Source organism: Panicum hallii, chromosome 4, assembly GCF_002211085.1.
Source record: "Panicum hallii strain FIL2 chromosome 4, PHallii_v3.1, whole genome shotgun sequence".
Taxonomy (NCBI): Eukaryota; Viridiplantae; Streptophyta; class Magnoliopsida; order Poales; family Poaceae; genus Panicum; species Panicum hallii.
Genome location: NC_038045.1, coordinates 4,618,517 through 4,628,986, shown reverse-complemented (window position 1 = coordinate 4,628,986; position 10,470 = coordinate 4,618,517). Strand labels below are relative to the sequence as shown.

At 44.5% G+C, this 10,470-nt stretch overlaps 2 protein-coding genes across 2 annotated transcripts; both read right to left on the bottom strand.

Annotated features, from left to right (window-relative positions):
- Positions 1-41: 41 nt before the first annotated feature.
- LOC112888906 (amino acid transporter AVT6E) lies at positions 42-2,532 on the bottom strand. The gene has a single exon (XM_025955297.1). It carries the CDS (start codon positions 1,987-1,989, stop codon positions 514-516), a length of 1,476 nt encoding a protein of 491 aa, XP_025811082.1. The 5' UTR covers positions 1,990-2,532; the 3' UTR covers positions 42-513.
- Positions 2,533-3,688: 1,156 nt separating this feature from the next.
- Positions 3,689-7,418, bottom strand: LOC112891146 (protein OS-9 homolog). Its single transcript, XM_025958078.1, has 8 exons — positions 7,236-7,418; positions 6,834-6,910; positions 6,242-6,442; positions 6,068-6,139; positions 4,648-4,763; positions 4,479-4,545; positions 4,245-4,351; positions 3,689-4,168 (listed from the first exon to the last, which is right to left on the bottom strand). The coding sequence occupies exons 1-8, from the start codon at positions 7,318-7,320 to the stop codon at positions 4,003-4,005; spliced, it is 891 nt and encodes a 296-aa protein (XP_025813863.1). The 5' UTR covers positions 7,321-7,418; the 3' UTR covers positions 3,689-4,002.
- Positions 7,419-10,470: the final 3,052 nt, after the last annotated feature.

Sequence of the window (10,470 nt, the reverse complement as noted above, 5' to 3'; positions counted from 1 at the left end):
CATCAGAGCATCAGGCTGATAGGAAAATCTGCAACCAAAAATGTCTAAATAAGAATCAACCTCCACAGTTCGTACATAAAACTGCAAATGTTGAAAATTTCATGAATGGCAGAAAACATCTTGTGTCATTGTGGATGAGTTCTCATATGAAAATTCTGTAGGAATCGTATGTTTCAAAAAGTCCAAACATTCATCTCGTAGAGACGCTCAAGCTACAAGTGAACTGGCTTCTTGTGTTCTTTATCAAAAAATAACTCCAGGACCCTCGTAAATTGTTGCATAAAAAAATCTGGTTAAAGTACAAAAAATAATTCTCTCAAGAACTGTTCCATGATGCACCACGGAGGTAAACAGAATGTATCTGAGATCCTGTGGTTCTCTCGAATTGCATCATAGCTGACTACTGTATAATGACCATGCTTACACAATCTCTGTCTCAGTTGTAAAACACCATGTCATGGTGTACAGCTTCGTCTAACCTAGCTACAAATTTGTTCATCTTCGATAGATCACTCAAGAGTTACTCTTCAGGGTGTATACATTTCCGACAACTCCGATGACACTAACAGCAATAGACAGCCCCAGCAACCCAAGTGACAGGAGCCTCTCTCCATGCCCCAAGCGGCTCCCTTCCTTGTCCAGCCTTAATGCAACCAGGGCCGGGAACATGAACCCCAATGCCAGCCCCGTTGTCGCACCGGTGAACTTGAAGGCCATCCAGATGTTGGGTATCATCGTTGAGCCAAGGTAGATGAGCGCCAGTAGAACAACTGTCAATGTGAGTGTCTTCTTCCTGCTAGGGGTAGCCAACTCCCCAAATATCAGCGAGTCCACAGTCTGTCTTAGTGAGAAGTGGACAACAGGGAACACAAGGATCAGGTGGATGACATAACCAATCCTGACAATGTAGTTGAGGACTGAGCTGAATCTGATCCCGAGATCCTTGTCGAAGTTGGTTAGAACGTCTGACTCAGTATCGTTGCCGAACAAGAGGTAGCCAGAGAGAGCAGTCAGGGCATAAACCACAACACATAGCACTGTGCTGATCCTCCCAACCTTGTACATGTTCTGGGGTGTCTTCTCCTTGAGCTCATTATAGATTGGCTGGACATTGAAATGGCAGATGTAGGCATTCGTCATGATCGGTATCACGACAAGCAAGTCTAGCATCGCCGCTCTTGAGCTGAAATCTGGCCCCATCCTTGGCATGCTGATCTTGCCCTCAGCAAACTTGATCAAGGCAATGATGCAGGAGACAACCACAAACACGACAGCAAGGGCAACCGATGCGGCAGATGACACGCTCAGAGAGTCAATCTTCTCAAGTGCACACAATGGCGCAAGGAAGATCACAAGAACCACCAAGATCAGCAGCTTCCGGTTATCCCACTCGCCATGGCCAATCAACTGATCCATGACGCCAATGTGCTTCAGCGACCCGGACATCACATCTCCGATGATGATCAGGTACACCACTAGGACTCCAGCATTGTTGATGATGACACACATCTGTGCCACAATGCTTGCCGGCCGGCCCAGTGCCCTGTGCACTACCTCGCCGTATGAAAGCGCTCGGCAGTATGCCGAGAACCTCACTAGCAGCTCGATGGTGATCTCGGAGAGGACCCCCATGACCAGGATCGAGACAAGCCCGACGGCGACGCCAAGCACCTTCATGGTGGCGGGGAGCGCCATAATGCCGGCCCCGATGATGGAGGTCGCGAGGTTGAACACCGCGGCAGGCACGCTGGACCCCTCCGGCGGCCCAGCGGGGCCGTCGCCGATGAGCGGGAGCTCGTCGTGCTCCCCGCCGCCGCCGCCGACGCCGCCGCCGCCGTTCTCGAGCTCGCCCAAGAATGAATCTTGCTTGGAAATCTTGGCGTGGCCGTTGAGGACGACGCCATTGGTGGCGGCGCTGGATTTGGCCCCGTTGGATTGGAGCTCGATGGAAGGGGAGGTCAATGGGAGCGCCGAGTAATTCGTGTTCATCTCGCCTCTTGGCGCATCAAAGATGGATCAGAAAGCCACGAACAATATGAAAAATTCTTGGCAAGAGAGAATACAAAGGGAGGAACAAGATCCCAATGTCTAATTCGGACACGAATGGAAGGGAACACGCACCCAATCTACAGCTCCAAGAGCAAAATTGCTGCAGAAAGGGGAGGGGAAATCTGGGTACCTATCTATTGTCAGGGGGGTTGAGTTGAGATCTCAGAAGATATGCCGGGCAATGGCGATTCTTGCGGCGCAAAGCACCTTGCTTTTCTTCTAACCCTTCTCTTTGCAAGATTTGGAAGCCAAAATTAATCCTCTCTGTGGAGAAGAGATTGGAGGATACAACCGCGGAAGAAGATAACCGCGGGGATGAATGGGTTGGGAGCAGCAAGGGGGATTGGATTGAGAGGGAGGCTGGGGCGTTGAACTGTGGAGAGTGAGATCTGAGCTTTATCTCTCTTGTTTATTTGTAAATTCTTTTTGTTTATTTTCCACTCCCCCTGTTCTTGCTTCTCCCCGATGAAAGTATCTCGCAAACTAGAGAGCACAGTCAATTTACGTTAATTCCGAGTACGGATGGCTACACCCACCATGTGACTCCCGTGTCGCCTCGCATATAATCAATGACGTGTGGACCCAGGATTACGTGGGGCCACGTGACAGAGGGGGGTAGGCTGGCGATCCGTGAGCGTTGCCTGGCTCGACCTGTGACGCGTCCGTCCACATGGGAGATGGGGGACGCGCGGATACAGCTCTTCGATCTGATTGGCCGGCAATCTGGAGTCGGAGCGGGACCCGCTTGCTGGCTACTGGTGCTACCTACCATCTGGCCCACCTGTCTGTGAGCAGAAATATCATTCCTGTCTGGTAGAACAGATCATCTAACTCGGGGTCTTCCATCATGTGGTGGCACGGACTGAAATTTTAGATGTTGTTCAAAGCAAACTTTTATTTGGAGATGAAGCAAAGCAAAGAGTCCTTCATTTTTATTTTTTAATGTGACTATGGATCCTTTCTTCAAAAGGAAATGCCACTTCAGCCTTTCCTATTGGCTATTGCCAGTTGATGAATTTTGTCGGTCTCCTATTATATTTCCAAACCATTTTAGTTTTTTTCCTTGAATTTTTACACTCTTATTAAGTCCTGTTAGTTAACACAAAAAGGGAGTATTCAAAGTCTTTCGGTTCACAGGCCACCATCATTTCACACAGGCAAGTTGATTCGTTGAAGATGTCTTCAGTTGACCAAGTACAGCTCGAAGTTTCTTCGCGGCAGCATAAAAATATCAAGGAGATCGTGTTGTTTGACCTAGCAGAATGACTGGGTGTCCACCCTCCGCAAATTGCATGCGAATTCTCCTTAGCATGCGGGCGATCAATTTCAACTGATGATATCCTAAGTTGTGATATGAAAATCTGGAAGAAAACTTTTATACTTTCGTTATATATTCTTTAAATTTAATTAGATGGAAAAAATGTATTTTAGGAAACATTGAACACATGCTTCTGAGGCATTTGTATGACACTGTAAAGCCGACAAAAAGAAAATTACCAAGGCATCCTAATACTAAATAAGTTGGCCCTCTGAGTTGCCTTGATCTGCACTAGAAGATCAGGTGCCTTTGTTTTCTAAGCACTGAAGCACATGCTTCGTGGGATTTGCAAGTGCATCACTGTAAAACTGCCCACGAATATGATCAAGCCATCCTTACAATTAGACAATTCTCTCTGGGCACTAAAAGGATCCCAACTTTCAGCTGAGTGTTCTTCGCGCTAGCAAATGTTAGTGTCTCAAAATTGTTTCTTTACTAATACAGAGAAACTCTCTTCCTTCTTAATCATCCCCTATAATTAGCTTTGTAGACTAGTAATCTCAGCCTGCTTTACAAGGAGCACCATGTGCCACTGCAGGGTTTCATGGGACAGTAAAGACATAGTGTTCTCAGTTGCCACTGCGCCTCCAAAATAAGTGTTTCTTCTACATCAGACATACATTATTGGAGGGAAATCAAGTGGCATAAGCTATGAAACCATGTACTTCATCCTGACCAGGAATGATGGAGATCTGCGCTTCTTTTGGGAGCGAGTCATCATCCACAGTGACAGTCGATTCTGTTTCAGCAGCCAACTCGTTGCAGTGGATGGAGAGGGTGCGTTTTTCTTGATGGAACAGCCTGTAAGCAGAACAAGATAATGAACTCAATGCAAAGATAGAGATTGCTATACTAGGAGGAGAATGTTAGCACTGACGGGTTTTTGCAAAGCATCGGGCTTTGAATTGTTACAACATATTTGCAGGAAGAGATCTCCTTGATCGAACTGATCAGGACAGTGGGTTCCGAGCAGACAAATCTAACCTGTAGCAAGAAGGCAGGGTGTGAACAGTCAAACGTACTGAAATGGATATTTTGATACTGTAGTAAAAATTGCTTTACTTAGAAGCAAAAATTATAATAGATTCATAGCGTTAATTTTTTTCCTCACCTCAGTCTCCCGGGGTATGTCTGTGAGATCACATACAGTCCCATTCGTGTACAAATGGACATGATATCTGCAAGAAAACAGGGACAGCAGAAATTCATTCAAGTGAGCTTTGAACCCAGATATAATATGCTGCTCCTCTCTACACTTTCAAGAGATTTCAGTACAACACCTCCTAGAAATATCTTTCACATGATGGTCATCGTCAGCGAATTCAGAGGTGCTATTTTCATGGTAAGCAGTAGTTGCATCATCATCATATTCACCTAGAACATATTCTTGAATAACCTTCAACAAAAGAAACGAAATTAGCATGGCATTTATAGAGGTCTAGCAACTTTAGACTACATATATGACAACGTCAAAGTATAAAATATAGTACAACACTGAAGTTTGTTGACACCGTTTTTTGGCACGAGTCTAGCCTATGATGAGGCGAAGGAGGTGGCCGATGGAAGACCGGCCGTGTTGAAACAAAGTTGGCCTATTGGCCAAAGTGGCGTCTCAGCCGATGGAGCGGAATTGGTGCTGATTGATTACGTCAACAAAAAACGTTGTGTCTGAGTCTTGTGCGAGTCGTTTTATTTAGAAAGTTTGTTTTCTTTTTAGCCAAGTCATATGGTGTCGTGATCGACTAAGATTTGTTAGCTTAGACTATAAATATTGGCCTACGGGCTTGTAATCAGAATAATCCTCAATCAAATACAACAACATTTACTCCTTTTTTCGGCGACTTCGCCAAACCCTAGCTTCATAGCTTTTTTCGTTTTCTTCAACGAGCTCTTCTGGTTGGCAGGGCTGCATCGCTTCGATCTCCAGCTTGCTAGTAAGTTCCGTGTTTTACCGAATGAATTAGGTCTTTGATTGACAGCACATCGCTTCTTTCTCGATCTATTTGTTCACCAAGTTATCGATACTAGCCTCTCTTTGCAAGATTAATTCGTTTAGTCTTGTTTAGTTTAGCTTTTATCACAGTTATCTAGCTTAGATTTGAGTTATCTATCGGCTTTTACTGCAGTTTCGTTGTTTCGATTTATCGTATAAAGCATAGCCGATTAGATTTAGATCTAGGTGTTGTTTACCAGGCATTGTTAAGTAAAATTAATACTGCCTTTACGATCGAATCGGCTAACTCTAGCCGATTACTTATTAATTCATATCGGACCCTTGGCCGATATACTCTGCGGACAATTCGGAATACCAGCCGATACGTTCTAGTATTTAACATTGTCTTATCCCTTGTCAATTGCAGGTCAAATTGACTGGCACGCCTAGCACCTCCGCGAAGCTATTTTGGAGCCTGCGCCGGAGGAAAGCAAATCTCCCAGGTCCTCGTGTGGGGTCACGCAGGAAGCCGATCGTCGGGTTTTTTTGCGTCAACAAAGTTATATTTACCATTGTTCATGGAAACGGACAAGTATTTAATTTTCTGCAGTTTAACTCGGTTCAGAATTTGTTTTTCTAGTTAAAAACTAGCAAACCTTGGACTGCAACTTCCCAAGGTTTGTTTGAGATGGTGGAAATAAAGACTATCAAATGTACTGAAATTACAAGCCTGAGCCAAAAGAGACTGAAGGGAGAGAAACTCTTACCTTATCACCTTCCACATGAACCTGTCGGATTTTCCCATGATAACAGAACTCATAAGACCACCAACCTTCATGCTGCGTCAAAATGGCATAATAATCAGAATTTTCCCACCCAGGCACACATGACCAATAACTCATTATGTGTGCTGGTGCATAAAGAAACAGCTGTATGCTCACCCTGTAGAAACACTGATCCTTTAGAGGCTCAAGCAGCTCATCTGGCTCCTTTGGCTTAATTCTCCTGTCACTTTCTATTATAACATTAGTTGCATTTTGTGGGAGAATTGACTTCATGGTTTTAGTTTCTTCAACTGGTAGAAAGCATGTATAATGTTTCCCCTCATGGCTAGCCATTGGTACTGATTCCTGGCCATTCTCCTGTTGAATAGACCAAAAATGTTAGGATAAAAGGGTAAGGTTTGAATTATGCCAAGCAGCAATTTTTAGACCAAAAATGTAATACATCTACTCAAATATGATTTTTTTTGACAAAAAGGGTATGAAAATTATATGATTTGGCATTGCCTGAATTTTATCAACTTGTCTTTTACACACAATGACCAATTGTAGTAAAGTCAAGAATGAATTATTCACATATACATGTTCAAGAATTACTGGTAAATTTTAATGTAGTCTCAATTACAGTTCACTAGAACCTAACATCCATACGTCCACACATAATCAACTATGAAACTGAAGTTAGAACAAAAGAAAGCTCTTGCTTTGCTACAAACAAGGATTCAGACAGAAAATCCATTATAAATCTTACCGGTTGGTAGGGCGAATCAACTGGATGGAACTCGACCCGGTACCTCGGCTCACGCGAACTCCGCCCAAATGGAACACCTGACGATCAGCAGAGAGTTCAGACCAAATCAGTACTCAAGGAAAGCGAACCGAAGCACAAGTATCACTATAAAACCACCAGGCAATCCATTAGCATATCCAGACGGCACAGACTCAAAACGACGAGTCTTTTCGACTACAGGGTTCTAGATCTGGCAAGAAGGTTGTAGCAATGGGCACAAGGCAGCTCGCCGCAATCGACCTACAGCCGGATCGCTTGTTGACCCCAGAGTCAAAATTCGTGATAGAAACATAGCAAACGCATCGACGAAGCGGTGGATTTAATGAGGCGCCGCTGAGATTTAGCGCGGCCCGCAGCGCTCACCTGAGGCGGTGAAGATCTGGTCGGAGGCGACCGCGCCGGCGACCAGGAGGAGGAGCAGCGCGGACAGCCGGCCGGCGAAGCCCATCGGAGACGGCAGGTGGGTCCTAGCTACGCACTACGAGACCCCCTCCGTCGTCAGCGCCAGAGAGTCTTCACGTCGCAGTCGAGCGCCGGCTGGCTGCGCGTGCGAGCTTTACGCCTTCAGACTACTGGTTACGCTTTCCAACTTCGTTTACAGAATTCCATGTACTCCTAGGAAAAACGCTTCCGTACCGGTTGGCGGATTCCTAGGATCATCCGCCTTCGCGCGCGGTTGCAACCTACCGGGCAAGTCGATGAGCGAGCACGAGCTGTGTCCCGACCCTTCTTCACCCCATCTCCTCAACCAACCCAAGCTAATTCTGCCATGCCTGCATCGGGTGCCTCCTGGGCGCTGCTGCTGCTACCGCGACTCGGGTGTCCGCTCTCCCCCCGGCCGAGCCTCAGTACCCAACCGCGTTCCTTCCTGCGCGGCTACGCGTGGTGGCGCGTACTACCGACCGTGAGTCGCCAGACATCCCGATTCATCGAACCAACGCCCGTGGAACAAATTCAGCGTACCAATTAGCGATTATCGTTTGCTGCTTCGGATGCATGTTCCCGTCCAGGATTATAAGTTTATAACCCGATCGTCCAGCGCCTAGAATCGGCGTTGAGCTAGAGCTTGGATGCACAACACGATGGCGACTGATCTTTTGATTATGTTGCCGCGGTCGTCACCGCGGCGCCAGTCAAAGGCGGCGACGGGACAAGGCGAAGGTTCGGGAGATGGCGGCGGCGGTCTAGAAGGGCAGCACCGTCAAGAAGCCAACACCGCGGCAGCTGCAGCGCCTCCCGCCAATCGGCGGTGGCGCCAAGGCGGACTGCAGGAATAAAAACGGCGCTGCCACCGCCACAGCGTGTGCAAAACCCCGCGGCGAAGGCATGGATGCGGCGGGCGCTGGCGAAGCAGGTCGCCACGCGCATGCTGAAACGGAGCCTGGAGCCGCCGGCGGCGGCAGATTAGGGGAGCGATGCCTAGAAGGTCCTGGCGTGCTGCTGCGTGAGGCTCCCATCGGGCATGCGCTGCGCGCTGCACCAGACCGCTGCGCCAGGACGGGGTTGGATGCTACGCATGTAGCAGCGCCGCGGTTGTGGCGGCGAGGAGTGCGAGGCCGTGGCGCCCCCCAGGTCACACGGGTGGCCGTTCAGCGAGTACGTGCAGTGGCATAGGCATGTGTGGATGCTGAGCCGGTTCTACCTGGAGCACCTCGAGGAGCACCAGTCGAGCTGTGTATAGATTCGTAGATAGGGAGACGATCAAGTGCACGTTAAAATGGACATGCATTTAATTTAGAGAAAATTCCTTGATAGCCCTAGAAATAATGGCAGTTCCCTCCTCCATGGTCCTGGAAATTTGGAACTACCCTATTTGACACTCTTTTTAACTTTAGTTTCTTATTTGGCGCTTCCTTCAACTCTTATCTCACGAGAATATTAACTTGTGGTTTTCATCCCTCTTTTCTTTGCTAAAACAACCTTCAAATCACCTCTAAAAATCATAAAACTTTTTACAACTATACAACAAATAGAAATGAACCCATTTCGTAAAAAAATCACATGTGTAACATTTAGGATCTTAAAATTAAAATTTACCAAATTAGGCTACTTTTTAAGAGTATCTGGTTTTTTAGACACAAAAATAGTGTACAAAAATTGAGTAAAAATAACTAATATTTCTAAGACGGGATATATTAATTTATAAAATTATTTTATAATATATGTTACTTTGAGAATTTTAAAATTATCTTAAAAATTTGTTTTTTGAAAGAAAGTTTAAATTTGTTTTTGTTAAAGAACTTCTAAATTCTCTATGTAAGTTATGATACTAAATAATTTTATAAAATAATTCATCTCCTCTTAAAAATATTAGCCATTTTTTTCAATTTTTGAATAGTAGTTTTATACCTAAAAAATTAGATAGTCTTAAAAAGTAGCCTAATTGGTGAATTTTAATTTTAAGATAGTAAACGCTATATATGTGGTTTTTTTTCCAGAATGGGTTCATCTTCATTAGTTGTATGACTGTAAAAAGTCTTATAAATTTTGGAGGTGATTTGGAGGTCGTTTTAGTGAGGAAAAGAGGGATGAAAAATCGCAAGTTACTGTTCATACGAGATAACTGACAAAGTTGATGGAAGAGCCAAATAAGGAATCAAAGTTAAAAGGAGGGCCAGATAGGGGAGTTTCAAATTTTCAGGGCCATAGGGGGACTGTTATAATTTCTAGGATTATAGAAGGAATTTTCTCTTTAGTTTGTGCACACGCGCACGAACAATGTACGTTCTTATTTGTGTTCAGTTGAGCAAATTCATGAAATTTGGTTGCTTTTTGTTTTGAGTTGGAGTTAAGCCGTACTTTCAATATCGCGAAATACATGAGTAAATTGCATTATAGGCTAGTAAACTTGCTTAAATCATCCGACTTACCTTTTGTGGTCAACGTGTTTGTGTTTTCAATTTCATCATTGTTTGATTCTTTTTTACAAATTTACAGAAATAGAACTTTTAGTAAAAATGATGTGGATGCAAGGTAAGGATCAATGTGAAATCCTCGGTTCGCGTTGGACTGCCATGGCCTTGGGATCGACGACAATGACAAGCGCACCGGACGTCATCGAGGAGTTCTAATTTGATTGTAAAATCTGATCTCGAGATCCAGCATGGGAAATTGTAAATTTTGATTTGCAGATGTGCGTGCAGGTGTAAAAGTTCACTTATTTGTCAAAAAACTGTGGGTGTGTTTTTAGTTCATAGTATCTTACTCAATTTGACACCATCCTAGTTCTTAAGAGTTAGTGATATTCATAGTTAATGATTCAAATATATTTTCAAGCCTAAACAGTTGAATCAAAATTCATTTGTAAATTATCTATTCACCGGAGGCAAAAAAGGACGACACAAATTTAAAGCATCGAACATTGTCATATTGCATATGAATGCTGACATTAGCAGCATAATATGCTATAATTACTACTCACTCCGTTTCAAGTTTAGGTTGTTTTGGCAAATTTAGATATATAATTTTTGCTACGTATTTAGATGTAACGTTCATCTAGATGCATAATAAAATTTACGTAGTTAGATTTTTTAAAATAATTTATAATTTAGAACGGAGGGTGTAGACTAAGCTGTTAAAGGGTTACTTGACAACTACT

Excerpts from the sequence above, each read along its gene's own strand:
- LOC112891146 (XM_025958078.1), bottom strand. The coding sequence starts at position 7,320 with ATGGGCTTCGCCGGCCGGCTGTCCGCGCTGCTCCTCCTCCTGGTCGCC. Across the intron at positions 6,911-7,235 it reads CCAGATCTTCACCGCCTCAG|GTGTTCCATTTGGGCGGAGT; the intron begins GTGAGCGCTGCG and ends GCTGATCGTCAG. Across the intron at positions 4,546-4,647 it reads GTGAAAGATATTTCTAGGAG|ATATCATGTCCATTTGTACA; the intron begins GTGTTGTACTGA and ends GTTTTCTTGCAG.
- LOC112888906 (XM_025955297.1), bottom strand. The coding sequence starts at position 1,989 with ATGAACACGAATTACTCGGCGCTCCCATTGACCTCCCCTTCCATCGAG.